We start from the raw sequence: 26,819 nt of genomic DNA, 5'->3' as shown, positions 1-26,819 counted from the left end.
GTTTTTTCATGCAAAAATATCTAAGCTTTAAATGCTAATTTTTTAAAAGTGACAAACCCTCATATGCAAACAGAGAAACCACATGTCACCATTGTGCATCATTATCTATCGACTGTTAACCTAAATTTAGTCGGAGCGTTTAGTGACTAAATTTAGCCCGTTATGTGCTTCCGTAGTCTCGTATGCACTTAAGCAGGGTTAGCCACTCCTGCTGATGTTTTTCTTAATAACATTGTTATCGTCTGTGAGCGTCTGATGTCTCTCACTCTCACCCCATAAAGTACAAGAAAGTTTTACTTTTTTTTTTTTTTTTTTTAGGAAAGTTGTTTTCCTTGTTTGTTTGTTTTAAAGAATCACGTTTCAAACAATGTATGAACCTTCTTTTATCCCAAGTGCCGAAGAAGATGAAGAGTCATCTTCTTTGTTGATAAACGCAACAAAACAACGAGAGTCAAAACATCCCCGAAAGAACAACAATAACAACGATGGATTTTTTATGCAGTCAAGGAGAAATGAATTGAGTTACCAAAATTATGAGGTAAAAAAGCAAACCAGATTTGATTTTGATTTTTTTTTTTAATTTATTGGTAAAACTTGCGAAGAATGCTCTGTTTTACGATTGTTGTAAAAATGGAACGGAAATTTAAATTTCGTTCCGTTTTAATCCCCCCGCCTATTTTTTTTATTATGCCCCCCCCCCCAAACGAATGTAATCGAAAGAATAACAGTCAAAATCGTACTTTTTAGATATTAAAAAAGGTTTTTTTTTTTTATAAAAATAAAATTTGTTAACAAAAACGAAATAATTTAATTTTTTAACGAAAAATTCAATTTATTATTATTATTTTTTACATAAACTCACTCACATTGGAAATGTCGACTTTTATAGGTTTTCGAGTATTCTTACAACGAATAAACATCCCAGCCTCTCCATTTTAAGAACGGCTTTCGGAATAGACACCCCAACCTCCCCATGTTAAGAACGGCTTTCGGAATAGACACCCAAAACATCGCCATGTTAAAAACGGCTTTCGGAATAGACACCCCAATCTTGTCAGCGTACCCGAAAACTTATAAAGTTGACGTCGAATGTGAACGACGAATTGGACGTAATGTAAAAATGTACAGAATTTTAAACGGAACGAAATTTAAATTTCCGTTCCATTTTTATAAGAACCGTAAAACAGCGCATTCTTCGCAAGTTTTACCACTTGGGAAATAATGATACTTAATGCAGAAATCTACATGATCCTTAAATCCGTTGTGTTAGTCTAAAGTTAACGCAACTAGTATGAACAAATATATATATATATATATATATATATATATATATATATATATATATATATATATATATATATATATATATATATATATTAGCAGGCCATCTGGCATTGGTAGGTTGTAAGATACACTTAAATATGATATTTTAATTTGTGCGGATTATGTATATAGCCAATTCTCTATTGATTATTATATTGTACCTAATATATAATACTGATATCAAAAGTAAAAAAAAAATATGACTTGGGTGCCATCAGCTCGAATCAAAACTGAAACATACAACTCTTCAGCCTCATTAGTTAGTTTCTGAGCCACGCCCACATGTGCATATAAATAGTTAAAAAATAACGTTGTTTAACCTATGGATATAGATATGTAAAAAGGTTAAGTCGAATACTCTTGCTAAGGTCAACTGTTTTATTTTCAATGTTGATCCATTATAACAGAAATTGGCTGGCTTAAAACCAAATCGAAAGTGTGCTACAGATCCAAATACCCTATATATAAAATTTCAATTCTGTAGACCAAATATTCAGAGAGAAGTTTAGTAGAGACTTTTTGCACACACACTGACAAGGTCACTTATATATATATATATATATATATATATATATATATATATATATATATATATATATATATATATAAACATACATATCTATGCATATATATGTATACATATATACATTTAGGTAAAAATATATATATAACTACTTAATTTACTCACATAAAATTAATATACGAAAGTATAGATTTATGCGTAAACTATTTATTTCAAAAGTGCCCAATACGTAGGTAGAGCTAGTTAGCAATTTATAAAATATATATGGCGATTAAGCTACACTGAATATTCCGCGTTTCATCCACTCTAGGACTCTTCAGGCTTATGCGCGAATTTTGTGGTTGTTTATACAACTATACAAAATATAGTTTTGGAGCATATAAAAACGATAAACAACCACAGAATTCGCGCATAAGCCTGAAGAGTCCTAGAGTGGATGAAACGCGGAATATTCAGTGTAGCTTAATTGCCATATATATATTTTATAAATTACTATATATATATATATATATACGTTTTATTTTTTATTACCGTATCTTTCTGTTAAGTTACATTATTGTTTCAGCTACCCGGCCGTTTTTTTTGGCCGTCTTTAGCTTCCTCAGATTTTTACAGAAATGTTCGTTATTATGGGATGAAAGAGTGAAAGAGTGAATGAGGTCAGGGAGGGGTGTGAGAAGGGCGGAAGAAAGAGGAGGGGAACAAGGGGGACAGGCGGAAGGGGGTGCTTGGTATGTCGGTAATGTTTTAGTTTTGGAGTTTAAGGAACTTGTGGGGGAGGGTCTGGGAAGTTCATTTCTGGTATGGCTGAGGGCATAGGGATACATGGAGGGGGAAGGGGAATATATGGGTGTAGAAGGAGGGGGGTTACTTTAAAATTCGAGTCTTAATGTTAATGTTTTTGTTTTTGGCATCTCTTTGGTGAGATGATTTCTTGATAAGTATGTCTTGACCTGTTGGGTGTTCGCTTATGTTCGGAGGCGGAGGGTAGGGGTATGATTCGGTTTATGTATTTAGTTTTTATTTTGTTGGTAATTGTTTGGAGAAGGTTAGCTAGCGCCCGCGGGCTCAAGCACACATATGCGCACGTACACACATATATACTTAAAGAAACGTTCACATGTACGCATATATCCCCGCCCTGGCGTGCAAATATATGCACATATGTGCGCCTGCATGCATAGACACCCGCGTATCTTCCGCTTACGTCAAATTTCCCTTAAGGTGCTAAAATTGGGTACCTGTGGGCAAGCGTGGATGCGCTCGTACACAGATACATACACACATCACCGCCCCCACCCCCAAGGGGGCGTATACACGGGCCCATATGCGCATATTGATTCAGGCATACCCGCACCCCAACACATATATGCAAGCGCATGTGTACATACAGATATCAATACTCGTAAACACATACATCGACATATATACACAGCTGCACGCTCTCACACATGTATATGGACAGCAGGCAGTGGGCACATATACCCTCACATCCACACACGCATACATAGGTACGTGCACACATACATCGGTACCCCATGTACACACGGACGCACACGTGGATGTACACGTGCGTGCATACACACACATACACACCCAGTTATACAGACAGTTTTTTTTATTTTTTATAGACATATTCGTCTACATAGATTTAAATCTAAGTTCATTTGTGGGTACATAGGCGCAATACTTTCGTTCGATGTAGACCTGGTTCTACATAGATATGAGCATAAACTCATTCCCAGGCTCATATACATAATATTTTCATTTTCATTAGTGGGTTTTTTTTTGGGTTAGATGTGGGTGCATATATATATATATATATATATATATATATATATATATGTATATGTATATATATATGTGTGTGTGTGTGTGTGTGTGTGTGTGTATATATATATATATATATATATAAACAAACTAAAAGTTAAGATAAATACTATCCGATAAGCTTCATAAATGAATATATAAATTTATTAAGATACAAAATAAAAAAATTGATTTGATATAACTAGAAAGTACATAAAAAAAAAATTGAAGCAAAATTCGACCCCTTAAAGAGGTAGATCTGATCTTTTTTATTTTAAAAAATTAGCGTAAAATTCTAAACAATGACAAGTAAAGTATGCATGGTCTCCCGTGAGTGCACAGTAAACGAGGCATAATAAAAATAAGTTCAGTATTTCCCGCCCCCCTCTCATTTAGCCCCAAATGTTCCCAGGGGATGTCAAATCCTGGTGAAAATGAACAAACGGTGCAGTTTTAGGCCTTAACATATGTAAATTTGAGTTCTGCACCATTCAAAAAAAGAAATGACTGAAGTCATCATTTGCCCCCCTCCCCTTCCGCCCCAACCTATTTAGCCCAAAAGTCCCCAAAGCCTTAACATATTTAAATTTGAATTCAGCACCATGCAAAACTGCTAAATAGACATACACAGAAAATTTTGGATAAATATGGTAAAATAGTCCCAAAAATGGAATGTTTTTATTAGCCCCAAAAGAGCCCCTGGGACACACCCAAGAGTTATTGTGAAGTATAGATAAGCAAAATTCTATAGAAATCAGTTAGTTACAACTTTTCAGAAAGTTTTATAAAAATCCAAGGCATCAATTTTTTTATAAGCACAAAAGTGTCAATTTTAGCTATTTTAACCCAAAAGGCACCCCTAGTGGGGCAACCAGATTTTTTCGAGAAAATACGTTTTTGTTACTATTACTTTAAAAAAAAAACTAGCTAATGACAAGTGTTTGATGGATAGATTATAACCCAGAAATCAGTAATTCTTTCCCTAGAAAGTATTCTTAATAGAAAGATATTGTGAAAACCGATTCCAACAATAATCATCCGCAATGAATGAATGATGATCGACAACAACAACATCAGTAGCAACTGACTGCAGTATTAGTATTTTTTGTAGGGAAAACAAAATGACATCTGTTTTCTTCAAGTGAATTTACTTGTAAGATGAGAGCCAAAATTTGTAGACAAAACAGGAGTTTGCTTTTGTTTTGACGACGTTTATAAAAGATATGTCTTGCAGTAAATAAATTCTCTATTTAAATATGCATGCATGATTTTCAGTAACAAAACAGTATCATGCCAAACATCAGCAGCAGGTAACTTGAAGTATTAGTATTGTTTTGTTTTTATTTTCTAAGTAACTTTAATTATAAAAGATGTAGACGAATTGGGAAGCAATGGAGAAAGTATGTCGTCATTTTCAACGGCACAAGCATATATGTAATTTAATATGCATGCAACTCTTACTGTGGTTATTTTTGTTAACCAAGAAAGCAACAGCGTGAGAGTTATCTACAAACAAACAAATAAAAAAATAAATAAAACACCATGCATTGTTGGAACCTGTTGAAGGGTGCAAACATTTACTTTTTTTGTTATTAAATTGTTTGAGACCACATCATTTTGATTAACGGGGGGGGGGGAGGCATATTTTCAGTTGAATTATACTTTTATTTTCAGATAAGGAATTTGTTTAGGACTTAAATAATATCCTCGTAGCTCTCGCTTTTTATATTTTATCTTTTAGTCATCACATTCCATGAGAGATGTTTCAGACAAAAGAAGAATTATATCTAACACTTATTGTTGACTAGTTTTTGACCCTCAAGGGGTATTTTTTTTTAGATCTTTACATCAAGTGGCTTCCTGCATTATCCAGTAGCGATTTTCATATATATATATGTGTGCGTGTGTGTGTGGTTATATATATATGTATGTATACATGTATAAATATATGTATATATATACATATATGTATATGTAGTAATTGTCTGTATTTTTGAGATGAGGTGTTTCCATTGATTGAGATTGTCGGACTGACTTCCTCATCTTGGCTGTTATAGTCACAACGTTTCGGCCGTTTTGCCCTCCGGCCTTCATCAGGAGTTTTGTATCGAACTGGGGAACTGTTTGTTAGGAGTTTTGAACCCAACCCTTTATTATTATTACGGGGGTACCGTGTTCGGACTCCAGCTAGGCTCTGGGACATAGTTGCTGATTCTCTGTTTTGAATGTTACTTTTCACTGCCTTCGTTCAGGATTGAACTCAGCACATTTGGATAACTGTAAACTTTGATACAACGTCTAGGAGCACTCGGCCATATGTCACTAGAACATCCGTTTTGTTACTATTACTTTAAAAAAATATATATATATATACATATATGTATATGTGTGTATATATATGTTTATGTGTGTGTATATATATGTGTGTGTGTATAAATATACATGTATGTATATGTGTATATATATGTGTACATGTGTATGTATATGTGTATATATAAGTGTATATATATGTATACATGTGTATATATATATGTATATATATATATGTATTTATATACAAGCATGTATATGTGTATACATATGTATATATATATATACATGTATGCATATGGGTATATATATATGCATACGTATATATACATACATGTATATATACATATGTGCATATATATACAGGTATATGTGCATGTATGTATATGTGCATATATATGTATATATATTTATATATACACATGTATATGTGTATGTTTATATGTATATATACATATATAAATGTATGTATATGTGTATGTATATACACACACATATATATACATGTATGTGTATGTATATGTATATGTGTATGTGTATATATACACACATATATATACATGTATGTGTATGTATATGTGTATGTATATGTATATATACATATATGTGTATATGTATATGTATGTACACATATATATACATGTATGTGTATGTATATATATATGTATGTGTATGTATATATATATGTATGTGTATGTATATATATATGTATGTGTATGTATATGCATATATATATGTGTATGTATATGCATATATATGTGTATGTATATGCATATATATGTGTATGTATATGCATATATATATGTATGTGTATGTAAATGCATATATATATGTATATATATATGTATGTGTATGCATATATATGCATATATATACATGTATGTGTATGTATATACATGTACGTATATAGTAATTGTCTGTACTTTTTTTTTTTTTTGAGATGAGTTGTTTTCATTGATTGAGATTGTCGGACTGACTTCCTCATCTTGGTTGTTATTGTCACAACGTTTCGGCCGTTTTGCCCTCCGGCCTTCGTCAGGTGAACGGTTTGTTAGGAGTCTCGAACCCAACCCTTTATTATTATTACGGGGGTACGTGTTCGGACTCCAGCTAGGCTTTGGGACATAGTTGCTGATTCTCTGTTTTTCAATGTTACTTTTTCACTGCCTTCGTTCAGGATTGAACTCAGCACCTTTGGGTAACTGTAAACTTTGATACAACGTCTAGGACCACTCGGCCATATGAGTGACATATGGCCGCGTGGTCCTAGACGTTGTATCAAAGTTTACAGTTACCCAAAGGTGCTGAGTTCAATCCTGAACGAAGGCAGTGAAAAAGTAACATTGAAAAACAGAGAATCAGCAACTATGTCTCAAAGCCTAGCTGGAGTCCGAACACGTACCCCCGTAATAATAATAAAGGGTTGGGTTCGAGACTCCTAACAAACCGTTCACCTGACGAAGGCCGGAGGGCAAAACGGCCGAAACGTTGTGACAATAACAACCAAGATGAGGAAGTCAGTCCGACAATCTCAATCAATGTACGTATATGTGTATAAATATATGTATATAAACACATTTATGTATATATTTATAGTCAGCCCCAATGCGCTGCAGGCAACTTCAAAGGCGTCCACAAGATGCTGCATATCAGCCCCCGTATAAGCCACCAGATCACAGTCATCTGCATAGAGCAAGTCACAAATCGTGTTGATGAGTACTTTTGTACTTGCATTGAAGCGCCTAATGTTGAACAACCCTCCAGTAGTTCGGTAGCGAATATAGACACCATCAGAGCAACCCCCAAATCCCATCCGGAAGACCATGGTGAAATACAAAGCAAAGAGTGTGGGTGCTGGAATGTCTCCCTGCTTAACACCATTTTCTACTGAAATAGGATCAGCCAGTTTCCCCCAACGTTGATCACAGCCTGTATATCATGATGGAAGAGCTTTAAGATGTTTACAAACTTGTCAGGACAGCCAAGCTTTGTCAGAATCTCCCACAAAGCATCCCTATTTACTGATTAAATTGATGAACACCTGATACAGACCTTTTAGCTGTTCTATACATTTCTCCTGTAGTTGCCTGGCTGTAAAAATCATATCCACCGTCTCTCGACATCTTCTGAAACCACACTGTGACTCAAGCAAAACATCATCAGCAATGTGCTCCAGCATTCTGTCTAGCATGATCCTACAGAGTACCTTACTGACTACTGACAGCAAAGAGATGTCCAGATAGTTTCCACATTCATCTCTGGCACCCTTTCCCTTGTATAGCATCACCATCAAGGCATCCCAAGCAGTCTGCAACAAGTCCAACAAGCGTTGCATCATCTCAGGCTCAGAACAATTAAAGATCTTTGCATGCAATCGATTCAGATCAGTTGACTTTCCCTTGTTCAACTTATGGACAGCTGCTTCAACCTCCTGGAGAGAGGGAACCTCTGCCATGATATCCTTGACCGGATTACTAGGAATCGACCTAACAAACTCCTGATCAACGTAAGAAGGCCTCTACAGAAGGTCATCAAAATGCTCCCTCCATCTATGAAGAATATTGGTAGGGTCTCGAAGAAAATCCCTACCATCCCTTGAGCACAAAGGAATGATAGGTGATCTGGATGGTCCATAAACCACACGCAGTAGGCTGCATAAGACGTTGGTGTTGTTAGAATCCAAGGCAAGCTGTATTTCCTCAGCCTTCTGCCTCCACCATTCATCCTGCATGTTTCACAACCTCTTCTGCACCTCACGTTTGATTGCCTTAAAATTGTCCCACAATCGATATTGCTCACCATCCATCAAACCACCCCCGAGATAAGGATGCAATGCCCTGGCCTTTGAATCAAGCAGAGCCTGAATTTCAGTATCATTCTCATTGAACCAATCCTGATGTTTATGCTCACAATAACCTAATACTCTCTCACATACCTCATAGACAGACTCTTTAAAAGCAGGCCAAGTGTTTTCACTGTCAGTCTCTTCCATCTCCTTAACTAGTTTCTCCCTCACAATATTGTCCCTTAGAGGGTCAACATTAAGTCACTTTGGGATAGCCACACCAAGTCCACTCATCTTGGGCTTCACAACACTCTGCACCACGCATGACACGAACACTGCAGATATCCCTCATCTCACAATTTCTGACTAACACATAGTCTATCAAGTGCCATTGTTTGGAACCCGGATGCATCCAGGTCATCTTGTATTTGTCCTTCTGCTGAAACACAGTGTTACCGATTTTAAAACCCATCTCTGAACAAAAATGTAACAACATCAGACCATTGCTATTACACTTGCCCACTTCGTGTTTACCCAGCACATCCCAGGTTTCAAAATCTCTTCCCACCAAGTATTAAAATCTCTAAGAATGAAGATCTTGTAAGCAGAGGGAATGCGTCTAACTATACTGCACAATGCAAGGTAGAAAGCAACCTTTTCATCTTCTGTTGCATCCATAGTGGGTGCATAGATACTCAAAAGAGTTGTATAACAACCACTTACCAGAAGTAGCCTCATAGTCATGATCCGGTCACTCACTCCGCAAAGAATTGATGCCTTTGTAGCAAAAGCCACACCTGATTCCCTCTATCATCCATTCGCTCTACGACTCCAGAAAATGGTGTAGGCCCTCATCAGCCAGCCTAGTCTCAGATAGCGCAACTATGTCCATGTCATAACGGCAAAGTTCCTTAGATACAAGAGCAGATCTACGCTCTGGACATGTTATGGCCGACGGCAAGTCAAGCAGCATCCACATATTCCAACAGCCGATGATCATTGACATATATTTCCTCGCAGTAGCATGATGACGACTTGACCCTGGAAGTTCCAGTTCCCTTATTGCCATTTACGTTCATAACTATATTTGCTAACTTCATTGAATGCTTTGCCATTTTAGGCTACAGCCAGCCTTTTTGTTATTGAGATATACCCTGATGGTAAAATGTGTATCTAATTTATATCAAGCAATGCCTGTGCTTGAGGCTTTTATAGTGAAGAAAAACTTTGCACCGAGACAATCCCACTCTCTAAACAACTACCACATTGAACCAAAAAGAAGAACAAGTCAACATCATTGGAAGCAGCAGTTGCTGCAGGTTTTATATTAGGGTTTTCCTGATATAAACATATATGCATATATATATACACATATATGTATATTGATGTATCAGCCTGCACCAGGCATGTCATACTATGAGCCATCAGTTTATATCTATGGGTCAAAGATAGTGGTTGTATACTTGGGTAGCACATTAAGTATGTCCGGTGCCCTGGATTACGAGGTATCGTTATGGATCAGCAAGGCAAGTGATGCTTTTGGAAAGTTGGACAAGCGTTTGTGGAGCTGTCATGGGATCTCGCTACCAACAAAGATCACGGTTTATGCCTCATGCATTCTCTCTGCTCGTCTCTATGCCTGTGAGACTTGGACAACATACAGGAAACATTTGAGACGTCTCAAGCGGTTTCACCAGATGTGCCTACAGCGAATCAGGTGTGTGCTGGCAAATGTATGTCAGTGATGATGAGGTTCTTGAATGGACCCAATGTCTAAGCATTGGAGCTCTTATTATCAAACCTAGACTAAGATGGAGTGGTCATGTGGTAAGGATGTCAGACAGTCGACTTCCCAAACAATTCCTTTATGGCGAGCTTGCCAAGGGAAGACGTCTGGCTCAAAAGCCTAAAATGAGATTCAAGGATTGTTTGAGACCCACCTTAAAAAAATGTGAGATGGATGAGAAAACCTGGGAGAGTCTTGCTTTGGATCGTGGAGAGTGCAGAAGGGCCTTGCGGGGAGGTGTGAGCAAGTTTGAGGCTGATCGAACCCAGTATGAATGATTGAAGTGGAATATTTGGAAAGGGAAAATGCAAGAAGCAGTTGATGGGCTGGGGCGCCAAATTGGTCTGGAGTGTGAGGTGTATAGGAGATTATGTCTGAGCAGAGCTGGGCTGATAAGCCACCAGACTACTCATCAGCACAATGGGTCACAAAACAATCTTGTGTTACCAGATCTAACCTGTGTCAACTGTGGGCGGACGTGCAAGACAGCAGGCGGTTTGAAACGATATATTAATGTTCAATAAAGTGACCATCAAGAACGTGCTGCTAGTGGTGCTCATGTCTGCACCATGTGTGCCAAAGAATGCCAGAGTTTGGCAGGGCTTAAAAGCCATCTTCGTGCGGCCCATCACTGATCTGTCTTCATGTTTCTGTATATATATTTTTATATATGCTATATCAAATAATGGCAATAATCAAAAATTAATTTGCTGCCCTCATATATATATATATATATATATATATATATATATATATATATATGTATGTATGTATGTATACGTGCATATATAAATGTATGTGTATGAGTATATATAGGTATATATATTAGTCCTTGGTGCGCTTTAAAAACATTATCTTTCATCTAGCAATTAATGATATAGATATAAAATTTTCAATGATTTTTTTTTATTTTAAAATGCAACAGAATGTACATTACATAAAATAAATCCAAGGTAATTTTTTGATTCAATTTAAATTAAATTTTTATACTTTACTTTGTAAAATTTATAAAAGTGCACTTTGAAGATAACTAAATTTCAAATTGAATCGTGTACCTTTATTTTTAAAGCCTATAGTAAAAACATTTTGTTCAACAATTTTCATGCCTTGGATGAAATGCTTTTCTAACTTGTAAATGTATGCATATGTGTGTGTGTGTGTGTGTGTGTGTGTATATATATACATATATATATGTACATATATATACATGTATGTGTATGTATATGTGTATATGTACGTATATATACATGTGTGTATATGTGTGTATATATATATAAATGTATGTGTGTATACATATACATGTATGTATATATATATATATATGTATATATACATGTATGTATATGTGTATATATGTATATATATATATACATGTGTGTATATGTATACATATATACATGTGTGTATATGTATACATAGGTATAGGTATGTATATGTGTATATATGTACATATCTATATATATACATGTATATATATGTATATATGTATATTATTGTATGTGTGTACATATATATGTGTGTGAGTTTGTGTGTATATATATATATATATATATATATACATGTGTATATATATACTTTTTTAAATTCCAGTGGCAATGCAAGTTCAAGATGACTGGTAGCAATGCTGAGAGGAGCAGAGAGCACATACAGCGTTTAGAATTTCCAAGTGGTCACCCATTATATACTAGCCATTCTTAACGTTACTTAGCGTCAACTGGTGTGTCAGCATTATTTTTCATACCTTCAGACACTTTTGCAATTATCAGTGTAGGAAGTGACAATTGCTGCTCGCTGAAGGATTTATACGTTGCCACAAAGCCACTTTTGACTCCGTTAGTAAGAAACTAAACCTGTAGGCCACCATCAACCGTTACATAATGAAGAGAAATTTTAACATTAATAAACCTTAACTTTAATTCAGACGATTTAAAGTGATCAAGCGACAGGAAATCGCAATCTCGCAACAAGGCTAGCTGATATTCATATATATATATATATATATATATATATATATATATATATATATATATTACTTGATTCCTCCAGCCTTGACAGACGTGTTTTAAATATTCTCTCCAGTGCTTTTTCTTTTAATGATTTGGAATTCATTCCATTTGCGATTTTTTCTAAGGAACTCTGCCTTTTGGATCATTTTGGACCATTTGGAATTTACCCATTGGATTGGAAATTTTTAATTCAACCGTTTTGGATTTTACCATTCTTGGATTTTTTACCCTTCACCCGACTATCCATTCATGTGAAATCTTTTTATCATTTTTCTTTTACCTCCGATTCCCCTTACCTCACCCTTGTTTTTTTAACCAAGTAAGATCTGTGACTTACTTGTAGTTTCATTAAATACTTTTATATGCAAAATCCGATCCCGCATTTTGCTAATTCCTGCCCTCTGATGAGAAGGAGAGTATTTCTTCGAAACTCCGCGGATTAAGGACTATCCACTTATCTTGTGCTTCCTTTTTTTAAATTAAACATGTTTTTAACTCTTTTTCAAGATGTCTTTTAACATGTTTTATTAATCATTTGTTCATATATATATATATATATATATATATATATATATATATATATATATATATATATATATATAACAGGAAACGATATTATGTGTATTTGTTAATTTTACTTTTTTTTTTCTACTTAACTTTAAAGTGGATTGCATCAGAGGAATAATCACACACATTGAGACAATTTTAAAATCATTTCTGACCCCTCCTCCACTCCCATTTATACATCCTGCTATTTCCTGTTGATACTTGTTTATGATTACAGAAAAAATATCAACCCATAATTTGGCATGAGTTACATGAAACTGATTCCGGAATCTTTCAACTTTTGAGTATCCCAGTAATCATAAAACTATTTTGCATATGTATGATGTGTCTTCAATAAGTTTCCAGACTTTTTTGTACAGACATCTAAAATATGTCATAGACCCTTGAAAATTCAGTATGTTATTGCTATACATCTTATGAGATGGTTGACCAATTTTTATGATTTCAGGTTCAAATGAACAGCTACAACAGAAATTGGAATACACCCTACTAAAGCCTGATTGTCACAGCTGGTGAATTTCAAAAATGCAATTTGGACGTGAGGACACCCTAGAAGAACGATATGCAATAAAATTCTGTTTCAAACTTGGAAAAGATGCCACAGAAAAATATGGAATGCTTCAGACTGCTTTTGGACCATCTTGCATGAATTGAACATCAGTTTTTGAGTGGCATAAGAGATTCAAGGAAAGCAAGGAGTCTGTGAGGGATGATGATAGGTGTTGGAGAAGTAAGGAAGTCAGAACACCAGACTTGATTATTCAAATAAAGAATTTCATGAATAAGGATCGTTGTGTGTCTATAGAGACAATAAGTGCACAGTTTGATGTAAGTGTGGGAACTGTACACACAATTATTTGCAAGGAACTGAAGATATGGAAGATTTGCACAATTTTTGTCCCAAGAGTGCTCAAAGAAGATCAGAAAGAAAGTCGTTGTCATGGACATCAAGACAGTTTCTCATTCTCCCTATAGTTCAGACCTTGCTCTCTGTGACTTTATTTCCTAAGCTCATTAAAAGTACCCATACTGGAAACTTATTGAAGACACTTCATATCTCTGTATCAATAAAACTATCAGACAAGTTCTTATATCTGTGTTTCTCGCCTATATGTAACTTTGAATCAAACTTTTATTGAAACTAAAAATATAAGGAGAATAAAAAGCAGACCTTAGATTTACTTTCGGCATCATCATAATTCTTGTTTCCCTTATTTTATCCTTTAGTCCTTCATTCCATGAGTGATGTTTCTGACAAAAGGGAAAGAATTGCTGTTTTCTGAGTTGGATTCACTCTAACTAATTTACCAGGTTTTGAACTTGAAGTAGTTTTTATTATTTAAATAAATTTTTTAGCTCCTTACGTCAAGTGGCTTCATGCCTTGTTTGAAGCGATTTCCATAAAAAAAAAATAAAATAAACAAGGAGAAACTGAAATGAATTTTTTTTTTTTTTTTTTTTTACATGGGTGATCACCACTTATCAAGGTCCGGAAGCCACTCGGGGATAAGGGTTATTGTGTGTACAATAATCGGATCAAGTAAAGATTAGATACTCCGTAGCAGACGACAAAGACAGGCGAACATTTCAAGGGACACTGGTTGTTCGACCTTGACATTGCCGTTGGTTGTTTGTAAACAGGTCAAATAGCAGACATGTTCGAATGTTTATGAGCAAGATTTTTTAAAAATATATTTACAAAACTTTTAAAGATTTAAAAGAAAAAATATATATTTACAAAACAGTTTCTTTAATATCAAATATTTACAAAACTTTTAAGGATTAAAAAAAACAAAACTTTTTTCTATTTACGCAAAACTTTTTAATGTAAGTAATAAAACGAACATATTTAAACAAAATATATTTAAATAAATGGGTGTCTTTCTGAGTGCGTTTTTGTAAATATATTTCCAGAACTTTTATTAAAACTAATAATAATAATAATAATAATAATAATAATAATAATAATAATAATAAAAGAAGGTAAATAAATAATAATAAGTCCTTCTTAACATGGGGTGGTTGGGGTGTTTATACTACGCTGGGACAGGTCGTAATATAATACCAAATAAATAAACAGACGTTAAAACTGAGAATTTCAGATGATGTCAATTAAAAAAATACATAATTAAAAAAAATATATAAATACAATTATTATAACCAAACTTTTTAATGGCAGAAACAAATATAAAATAACTGACTTGTTCGGATTTTTGCGATCAAAATTATTTTTTATATACAGTGTGAGTGTGTGTGTGTGTGTTTAACTTTCTTTATGCGTTTTTAATACAATTCAATATTTATTTAAAATGTGATGTATGTAGGTGGTCAGTGAAGAAGAAATCCTTCTAGACCGAGGCAATTTTTATGCATAATAAAATCACAAGTATAAACAATCGAGATTTTCAAAAATATATTTTATTCACATATCTTTTATAACTTCTATTTTTATAAAGATGAAGTGTAGTATCACAAGATACAAATCTTTTTATAATTTTTATTTTTATTTAAAAAAAAAAAGAAAAATTGCTATTTGCTTACTTCTCCATAAAGACAAATTAAAGTGCAAGTTAAGTTTAGCGTCCGAAATTTTCAGTTTCTAATGTTTTGCAATTAATATAATTCATTCTTTTTATTTTTTTATTTTTATTATAATATTATTTTTATTATAATTATAATTATTATTAGTTTTATTAAAGTTCTGTAAATATATTTAAAAAACGCACTCAGAAAGACACCCATTTATTTGAATATATTTTGTTACATTTACGTTCGTTTTGTTACTTACACAAAAAGTTTTGTCAATAGAAAAAATTTTTTTTTTTAATCCTTAAAAGTTTTGTAAATATTTAATATTAAAGAAAATGTTTTGTAAATACATATTTTTTCTTTTAAATCTTTAAAAGTTTTGTAAATATATTTAAAAAAAATCTTGCTCGTGAACATTCGAACATGTCTGCTATTTGACCTGTTTACAAACAACCAACGGCAATGTCAAGGTCGAACAACCGGTGCCCCTTGAAATGTTTGCCTATCTTTGTCGTCTGCTACGGGGTATCTAATCTTTACTTGATCCCAATAATCAATGGGATAATGTCGTAGTAATAGTTGGTATTAGAGATTTGATAGTGTCTTACTTAAGGGGGCGATTAATCAGAAATTTGTTTATGTTGGACTTGAAGACATTCAAGTTGTAGTCAGGGTGGAAACAGGCAAACGGAAGAGAATTCCACAGGCGTGCGCTTCTCAGAAAGAAGCTTTGTTCATGGAATCTACGTTTTGATTTAGGCACAGATAAAGAGTGGGGGAAATTACAGACAGTGGTTTTAGCTAGACGGGTGTTTATCGTGAAAGATTGGTGAGGGGGGGGGACCAGAAATTGGAGCTTGGACGAGCATTTGCCATGGAAATAATGATAAAACAAAGACAGGCTCGCAACGTCTCTTCTATGGGAGAGAGGTTACAGGAAAGAGAAAAGGGCATCCCCCACTAAGCCACGAAGTCTATTTTGTACTTTGTCAAGACAGGATAGGTTGTTTTTAGAAGCTCCAGCCCAGATGTGGCAGCAGTGCTCCATCTTTGGACGTACTTGACTTTTATACAGATAGAAAATTGCATCAGTAGTGAGATATCTTCTGGAACGATAGAAGGATCCCACCATTTTCCCTGCGGCCCGGGCAACAGATTTGATATACGTGTTCCATTTCAGATCAGGCGTAAAGGTCAAACCCAGGAGCTTGACAAAACATGAAGCCTCCCCAAGACGAGAGCCATCCATTTCAATTGATGATTGATGATGTAAAGATAGGAGCTTGGTTTTAGATGCATTAAAAGTAACCAGCCACCTCTTTCCCCACCGTATCACGCGCTCAAGATCAGAGGAGAGAGAATCAGAGAGACCTTTGTCATTTACGGCCTTTGATGTGTTGCTATAGATGGTCGTGTCATCAGCATAGATGTCAATAAAAGTATGTGTTTTGGGAGATCATTGATGTAGATCAGGAAGAGAGTTGGGCCCAGGATGGACCCCTGGGGGACTCCAGCATTAATACTGTGGGCATCTGATTGCTGCCCATCAACCACTACTCTTATGAACCTATCAGAGAGAAATGATTTAATAATTGAGAAAACATTTCCAGCTATACCGTAGCTGGAAATCTTGTGAAGTTTAAAAATGGTATTAAAAAAAAATGTAAACGTGATTATAGTTTGAATTAGTTTTTTCCACTTAGCAATATGTCTCCATCCAGACAAAAAGCGGATAAATACAACTAGTGAGTCATATTTCAGTTGTTAGTAGAGAAAACCAGACTTTTAAGCCTTAGTAGAGCATCTAATTTAGAAGACGGAATACTAATAAAGATGAGAATACTAGCTTTCAAAAGATCCTGAGAACTTCATTATGGTTCAAGTTATCTGCTTGATAAAAGAAAAAATAAATTAATAAAAAATTTTACTAAAAAAAAAAAAAATAAATAGGCAAGTTTTTTTTAATTATAAATGATATCCCTTATTATTACAATTAGTTTCTATTTTCTTTGTTTACGGTTACTTGCATAGTGATTCAATTCGATTTAGTTAACTTTTTTTTAGTGATGTTTCATGATTAGTAATAGCAACGGGTAAATGTAGGTTATTTATTAAGGCTAGTGTCAGTCTGGCATAAAATAAATATAAGTCAGTCCATCGGGATATGAAAAACTCATGATCGAATGGACCAGACTTTATGGGACACCCCGGATTTGTTTTCTCTGCATAAAGAAAGAAAGCCGCCGCCGCCGCCGCCGCCGCCACCACCACCACCACCATCATCATCATCATCATTGGCATTGTCATCAAACTTTATGGGACACCTCAGATTTTTCTATGCATAAAGAAAGAAAGAAAAACATCATCATCGTCATCATTATTATCAAATGGATCAAACTTTATGGGACACCTTAGATTTTATTTTTATTTTCCATGCATGCAGAAAGGCAGAAAGTAAAACACATCATCATCATCATCATCATCATCATCATCATCATCATCGACAACAACAACAACAACAACAACAACAACAACAATTTTGCTTCTAATGAAGGAGAGTGTTCATTTGAGGCCCTGTTGTTCATCACAGCTTAACCATCAACCGATTGCATCTCACCAATTTTCTTTTAGTTCATCAATATCAAAATCATGTACATTTTCATAATTGGTTTCTTGGAGTGGTCCGGAACCAAAACTGCTCTTGTAGAATCGTTATTTTCACAACTCTCATCACATAGCCAACAGACTTTCGAAAATGCTGTGCTTTACAAAGAAAATATTACTACTCTGTATTGCATTAGTAATATTATTTTACCCTTGATGGGGGGGGGGGGATAAGAGTAAGTGTCAGAATCTGTGTTTTCTTTTGTTTCTCTTGTTTTATTTTATTTTTTTATACTTGTGAGCCTCCCCCCCCCCACGTTAGCAACCGCTAATGGGTGAGACATGACACCACGGCCAGAACCAGAGGAGAAGATGAAAGAAGAGAAGACCACACGACACGGTTCAATTCAATTTAGTTGCATTTTTTTTTTTTTTTTTTTTTTTTTTAGTGATTTACATCGACAAATATCCAGATCTAGGGGAGAAGATGACAGAAAAGAAGACCACAGAAACAAGTTTAGGGTCGGCGATGTTGTCGGGAGGGAGGGGGGCACATGGTATCACAATGGTGGGGTAATTGTTTTACACGGACAAAAATCGATCATAGTTGTAACCTTCACAAGGAATTCTGATTGTCTAAGAAAAATGAAGCACTATCATTACTTATGCAAATTAGTAAGTGGCCCCATTGCAATGAAATGATTAATAATGGTGGCACAAACAGCTTCTGTAAATGAAGACGACATAACTTGATGGAAGTAGTTAACAGCCAGTTTCTATTTATTTACCTCCCCCGTCAGAGAAAAGTTAGGAACATAATTTAGTCCCCCACTAAAAATAAAACAGATTGGGACAAAGATAAAAATTGTATCAGTCTAGAAGGATTCACTGGCCGAGGACAGAAAAGATAGAAGTCCAGTATAAGAACAGATGCTACACTTGGCTCTTAGACAAAAGGTCAAGGAGGTAGTTTCCAATTTCAAAGAAGTTTATTGCTTCCAATACATCCAACACAGAGTCTCTTTTCTGGATTGTTTTGCTATAATGGTAAAAAAAAAAAAAAGAAGGGAAATCATTTATGATGCATAAAATGTCTTTAGCATGTACTAATCAATAAAATTATGACGCAACTTCACATGAATCTGTGTCCGGGGGGGGGGGTATTTAAAAACAATTTTTTTGCATCAGCATTATTTTTATTACACATTAAATTATTGTTTTTTTTATTTATTACTAGTAGGTCGCCTGGCATTGTCCGGTCATAAAATATGCATAAAGATTATATTTTAATTAATGCCGATTTCTTATTTGTTATAAACAGAAATACCATAGATATTAAACGTAACGTTAAATTCCTTAAAAAAAAAAGTAAAAATAAATAAAAAGAAACTGAGATATGTGCAGGCAAGTATAATGTTTTTTTCTAAACAGTTCACTTCTTGTAAGTAAAAAAATAATACTCAAGCTGAGATCAAAACCAAAACCTAAAGACAGTGAGTCAAGTACGATAACCATTAGGCCAACTTGACACGTTCTTTAAAAAGTATTTTCAAACCTACTTATTCTTAATATAAGGAAGCTGTCACATGAACGATTCACGCATGTGCATTCGCGAAACAGTTGACAGACAGATAAAAATCCGATGACCCCCACCCCCAAACTAATTTTCCAATTTTGACTCCTTAGCAGCCCTTTTTTCCGGATGAAAACTGATTAAAAAGTTTTCCACATGTCTGAAAATCCGATATACAAAATTTCAAGTCTGTAGATCAAAAATTCATTGAGTATATAGGTTGAGAAGTGTCCTCAAACACACACACACACACTCTCATTTTTATATTTATACTAGCAGCTGCTCTGGCGTTGCCCGGTCATGAAATATGCATAAATATTATTTTTTTAATTAATACAGAAACTAATACATGTGCGTGCAAGTATTATGTTTTTTCTAAACAGTTCACTTCTTATATTAATTTATTTATTGTGGACTATTATTCTCATCTTTATTAGTTGTTGTTTCACGTTTCGGCCAACTATTCCTCTGGCCTTCGTCAGGTGGTAACCGCAACGGATAGGAACTTCGAATCTCCTAACTGCATTCTCAGCAATCAATGCCATCTGTAGTTGTTGTCATCTCACCGCTTGGCCAAAAAACGTGGTGAGACGACAACAACTACGGATGGCAGTGATTGCTGAGAATGCAGTTAGGAGATTCAAAATTCCTATCCGTCGCGGTTACCATCTGGCGAAGACCAGAGAAATAGTTGGCTGAAACGTGAAACAACAACAAATAAAGATGAGAATAATAGTCCGCAATAAATAAATTAATATAAATAATACTCATCTCAATAATGAATTCCAATTAAAATAATATATAGTTCACTTCTTGTAAGTAAAAACAATCCTCAAGCTGAGATCAAAATCAAAACCGAAGGATAGTGAAACAAGTACGATAACCATTAACACGATCTTTTACAAAGTGTTTTCAAACCTACTTATTCTTAACATAAGGAAGCTGTCACGTTTCATGACCGAGCGTGTTCAGTCATGAAATAGTTGACAAACATATAAAAATCTGATGACTTCCACGTACCAATTTTCAATTTTGACCCCTTAGCAGCCCTTTTTCCGGATGAAAAAGGATTTGGAAGTTTTCCACATGTCTGAATACTCTATATACCAAATTTCAAGTCTGTAGATCGAATATTCATTGAGTATATAGATTGAGAAGTGTCCTCCCCCACACACACATTTTCACTTTTATAGATATATTAGATAGATTAATCGAATAGTTAATGAAATCAAAAATACAATAGCTTAAAATAAAATATTAAATCTATCAAAATGTATTTTTGTTTCGTTGTAAATAAAAAAGTCAGCCATTTTTATTTTTTGTTAATAGTTGAAAGAAAAAGAATGAATTACTTTGTGACCCTTCGAAATCAGTAAGAAATCTCTAAGCATTTGCATAGTCGAAAAGCAAATAATTTCTGACTTTAAAGTACGTAGCAAATCCTCATGTATTAAAAGACCAAATCTTTCAGAATCTTTTTTACATCCAATCATTTTAGAAATAGAGATTAAAACATTATCTTAACAAAATTAGTTATAGTTTTATGACAGTTTGGTTCAATTAATAATGTAATGAACAAATTTATTTGAAATAGCAAAAGTTTTAAAAACCCTTATTCTATAGTGGCTTTTGCTCTTGGTAAGTAATGACTAATCTATATAATAAAGCTCAACGTCCGTGTGTGTGTGTCTGTCTGCACAAAAATAGGCTCCTATATTTTTTACTATTATACCAAACTGATCACATACAATAATAGAAGAGGTATCAAAGATCTGAAATGGGTAGAATAAAGTGAGACCCCAAGGGTACGGAAACCCTATGCACGCTCACACTGTTTGACATAGAGCTACCAAACTTGCCATGATAACCCACCATGGGAAGGGGGCTTTACAGGTTACATCAGTCACTCCGACCAACAGAGGATCACTTGTAGTAATGGGGAACCCTAATTAGTGTTCATACGTTTGTGTCAGTAAAGATTCCCACTTCTGCCTCCTCATGTCCGTTTGAGTAACTGAACCCTCCGACACACAAAGATAATCTGAAGGATGCTGAGTCTATTTGTGCATCTATCTGTCTGTCTGTACATCTATAGGATAATGTAATAAAGCTCAACATCTGTGTCTGTCTGCCTGTTCATCTATAAGACGAAAGGGAAGCTCACCAAATACTCGGCAGATGGCAGCAATCAGACTGGCTTTGGTGTTGTCGGAGGTCATGTTGGTGATGTTCTCGACATATGACCAAACGAAGTAGTCCATTGGGTTCAGGTTGGGGAAGAAGAGGGGCTAGTGAGAAAATGGCACAAAGTCGTAGCACTCCTTCTTAAGCCAAGCCTGGGTCTCTTTGAACTTGTGAACTGGCGCTGAGTCCTGCTGCCACACCAGGGTCAGACATGATAGCAGGCTCCTATCGCTCTTGTGATTTGTACACAACTTGCCAACTAGTAGATGGTCTGCAACAAAAAAAAAACAGTTTTCATCAAACGGAAATGGAATCATTTTGTCTTTTCTAAAGCAACAATTTTATCGTTCCACCCCGTATATTTTTTTCTATAGGCTTATTTTACAAATTTACTTATGATGTTTCCTTGTTATTTTATTTCTGTGTTCTTAATAAAGTTTTAATTTTGGTTTTTATTTTGCAGGTGGATAATACCTCCAACAACAGATTCAACTTTGGTCAAACAATGATTGGTGTTCTCGGAACTGGCGATTTTGCACGGGCCATAACAAAGCGCCTTATTCTTTCAGGTTATGATGTTCTGCTAGGCAGTCGCTTTCCCCATGAACGAAACCTGAAAACTATCGACGAGATCTTTGATGATGCCAAGATTGTTAGCTATGATGAGTGCCTCACGAACCCCCAAATCAAAATCTTTATTCTGGCTGTAAACTATGCACATTATTCTTCAATTCTCAAAAATTACGAAGACTTTTTGAAAGGCAAAATCTTAGTGGATGTCTCAAACCGGGATACATCGAGCAAAGCAGAATCAAATGCAGAAAATCTTGCCAACATGTTCCCACATTGCCATGTTGTGAAAGCATTTAATACGTTGTCAGCATATGCTATTGAAAGTGATATATTTGGCGGCAGTCGACGTGTCTTGATTGCTTCGAATAGTTCATTGGGCCATGTAGTGATTTCAGATCTTTCCCGAGATATAGGTTTCAGTCCAGTTACTGTAGGTGGCCTACGGAATGCACGGAAACTGGAAACCTACCAATTGACTCTCATGACAGGATGGGGAAGTCCAACTGCGTTTACAATTGGAGTGTTCTTCATTTGGTTTGCTGCTTGTGCCGTGGAATTTGGCATGTTCTTTGGCACCCACCCACAGTTCAAGGCTCCCTACAGCGGCCTTCCACTGGGGGGCCTTAACAAACCCATTTGTCTGACAGCCATAACTCTGCTTGCTCTATCTTATCTTCCTGGTTGCTTTGCGGCTATTCTTCAAATCTGCTATGGAACCAAATACAAACGCTTTCCAAACTGGATGGATCGCTGGATGAAATCTCGCAAGATGCTCGGATTGTATGCTTTATTCTTCAGTTGCTGGCATGTACTTATTAGTGCTATTTATCTCTCACCAGCCAGCATGCCAGAATGGTACCAGACTACCAAAATCTATTTGCCTGACAACACCACTGGATTTTCTTTCCAGGTATCTTCTGAGATGAACTGGATTGGAGAAACAACAATTACTGTTGGAGTTCTTGCCTTAATGCTTATGAGCCTTATTGGTCTCTCATCCCTGCCATCGGTTGGTGAAATTTTGAACTGGCAGGAATGGCGTTTCTTTCAGTCTAGACTTGGTCATTTGACTCTGCTTTTAGTAGTGGGCCATGTGCTTATAATGTCCGTGCCAATGTGGATCAAGTTTCCAAAACTATTTATCATTTCAAACAACTTTTATTGTTTATTCTTGCCTGCCCTTGTGTTTTTTCTAAAGCTTATTCTGCTAATCCCATGCATTGACAAATATGTGACAAAAATTCGGTCCGGCTGGGAAAGGAGGAAGAGCTATCGAGTTGTGAGCAATGGATACATGCAGATTTGAATGGAAACGGACACGATATCTGAATGAAGATCTGAAGCATTTTTGTGGTTCCCTTTTGTGAGGAATTTTAAAGATAGAATTTCAAATTTTGTATTGACAGAATCTCATAGAGAAGAATTACTACATTATTAAAGAAGTATATATTTTTAACATAAAACGAGATGATAAAATCTAGACCAGCTTAACGTTTTATTTATAACTCATGTAATAAAAACATGAGAATCAGATGTAGCTTATACAGCATTATACAATTTGAAATAGTTTTATAAAGAAACATAGATAGCTATTCATATAGTAGAGAGTTCTTATTCAAGGGAGATAATCTCCAACTAATTATAAAATATTTTATTTTGTCCACTGTAATTGAAAGAAAAATTAAAAAAAATAACTTTTACCTATCATATACTCTTTACGAATTTAGTTACTTTTACTTCATTTCACTCTATATAAAGAAAAAATACCATATATATATATATATATATATATATATATATATATATATATATATATATATATATATATAAATGAAATACTGAAGTGCAGTAAGAATACAGGTTGTATAATACTGTAAATTTCGGATGATGTCAAAACATCGTTAATTCACGACTCACACAGCAACCACCGATTAGCGTAATGGTTAGGACCATTGACTGTCGTACAGGCAGTCGGGTTTCAATCCTGGCTTGAGGTAGTTGCCTGTCTAGCCACACTGATGAGTTGCGAAACAGTTCTGTATATATATATATATATATATATATATATATATATATATATACACACACACACACATAATTATTAAAAAATAACTTTATTTATAATTATTGTTTCAAGGATATCAGAAGGTATAGTATTCTGGATATTGAAGAAAATCCTAACACAATAGGGGATGCTCAATATTGCAAATAGAGCATAAATAAAGTTAGGATATATATATATATATATATATATATATATATATATATATATATATATTATTTAAAATTGAACATAGAGTTGTTTATTTTATGTACTTATTGAAAGGGTTTCCGTTTTCCTCCATATAAAGGCGTTTTTATTTTATTTTGTCCATCAGACAAAGAAGTTTCCAGCACATGGTATCAACCTATATCAATTTGAAACTGCTGAAAATCATATATATTATTATTTTTATCATGGTGAATATACCAAAATGTCTTTATTTTACAAGTGAAATATTTTTATAAATGGAATGTGAAGATAATTTTTTCAAACATTTTTCAAAAAAATAATTTGAGACCTCCTTTTACTATAGAGCTTTTTTTTTTTTATTTATTTATACAATGTTTTTCCTGTGATGAGAAGTTTATTACTTTGAAATGTCCTGTTATAAGTGCTTAAAACTCTTACGATAAACATGTAAAATAAACAATCCTATGTTCAATTTTTATTTTTTTATATATATATTCTTTACATGTTCTTAACCTAATATATCTATATATATATATATATATATATATATATCACACATCTATAAAAGTGAACGTATCTGTGTGTGTGCGTGTCTGTGTCTGTGTCTGTGTACATTTCCCTACGCAATAACTCTATCAATTTTTAGCCTACAGACTCGAAATTTGATATACAGGGTACTGAGATTTGGGAAAATCGATATGATTGATTTTCGGTCAGAAATTTTGCGATTAAGGGGTCAAAGTTCAACGATTTGACCTTTGAGAACTCTACCAAACTCCTCCGACAATTTTGGGTCTACACACTTTAAATTTTAGATATAGGTTCCTTGGACATGAAAAGCAAAATTGTAGCATTCAAAGCTGGTGATATTGCAACTGTACGAACATGACACGCATATGAACGGATTAAAAATTAAAAATTAAAAATAAACTAAGATGAGTGTATAAAATGTATAATATTTTTTTTTCAATTTTGACCCATTTTTGACCCATTAAAAACTATTTTAACTGGCTAAAGACCCATAAAAGAATAAAAAATCCAATCAGTTAAGGCCCCTAGCGCTTCTCTGCGACTTTTAGTTTCAGAAGAGATAGTTTGAAAATATGGAGATAGTTTAGACAGACATAGTCTTTTATATATATTAAATTATAAAAACCATATTAAATTTAGAGAACAAATTCTCACAAATTCATTAAAAAATCATGTTTTATTCACATAAAATTGTTTTGACCTTCCAGTAAAATGTATATAAAGTTTGAAATGTATAAGGTATTTATTTTTATTGAAGAGGCCATCATTACAACTTATAAAAAAAGGCAGACAGATGTGTGTGTGTGTGTGTGTGTGTGTGTGTGTGTGTGTGTGTGTGTGTGTGTGTGTGTGTGTGTGATCAGTCAACAGAAACACACAGGTGGGTGAAAAAAAAAAAATAAAGACTGAAAATGAATAAACAAACAAACATGTGGTATACAATTTCGTGCTGAGTTTATTGGGCGGGTTTTAGAAGCAAAGTAAATCCCAATTTCTATATTTGCTTTAATTTTTTTGTGTGTTATGAAAATCTGTAGGAAATTTTCAGGAACCATTCTCTTCTTCAAGCCTTCAGCAGAATTCTTGAAAACGACAAACTAAATGTAATATTAATATTTTTTATCAGGCCACCAGGAGCTGCTTATCGAGGGTGTTTGTTGTCTGTTTTATTTAAAATATACGAGGAAGAAAAAGAAATAAGAAAGGAGGGAAAAATGAACGTTCTCCACTTAAATATGATCTTTGGTTGTCTGTGAGCGATGACATTTATATTTTTGTGTAGGTGTTTGCTGTCTATTTCGTCTATAAATCTTGTATTGATTGGGATAATTATGTAATTAGCAGTATTTTATGAGGATCTATATCTAAAATTGAACTTTCTATGTTTCTTTTTTTTTTTTGGTGCATAATTGTCTATATCTTTAATTTTGGATGTACAAAGTGTGTATGCATGTGTTGATGCAGTGCAATCTTTAAATTGATT

The 26,819-nt window shown here is 34.4% G+C and overlaps 1 protein-coding gene across 1 annotated transcript; it reads left to right on the top strand.

Moving 5' to 3' along the window:
* Window positions 1-26,819, top strand: LOC145277112 (metalloreductase STEAP4-like). The gene is made up of 2 exons (XM_080128770.1): window positions 1-538; window positions 22,463-26,819. Exons 1-2 carry the CDS (start codon window positions 368-370, stop codon window positions 23,876-23,878), a joined length of 1,587 nt encoding a protein of 528 aa, XP_079984896.1. The 5' UTR covers window positions 1-367; the 3' UTR covers window positions 23,879-26,819.

Source organism: Euprymna scolopes, chromosome 1 (genome assembly GCF_053919585.1).
Source record: "Euprymna scolopes isolate OS-2025 chromosome 1, ASM5391958v1, whole genome shotgun sequence".
Taxonomy (NCBI): domain Eukaryota; kingdom Metazoa; phylum Mollusca; class Cephalopoda; order Sepiida; family Sepiolidae; genus Euprymna; species Euprymna scolopes.
The sequence above is the reverse complement of the archived record's forward strand: the minus strand, read 5'-3'. Positions and strand labels throughout refer to the sequence as shown.

Bases quoted from the DNA above. Each gene is read 5' to 3' on its own strand.
- LOC145277112 (XM_080128770.1), top strand. From the start codon at position 368: ATGTATGAACCTTCTTTTATCCCAAGTGCCGAAGAAGATGAAGAGTCA. The intron at 539-22,462 runs GTAAAAAAGCAA...TTTATTTTGCAG, and splicing joins TGAGTTACCAAAATTATGAG to GTGGATAATACCTCCAACAA.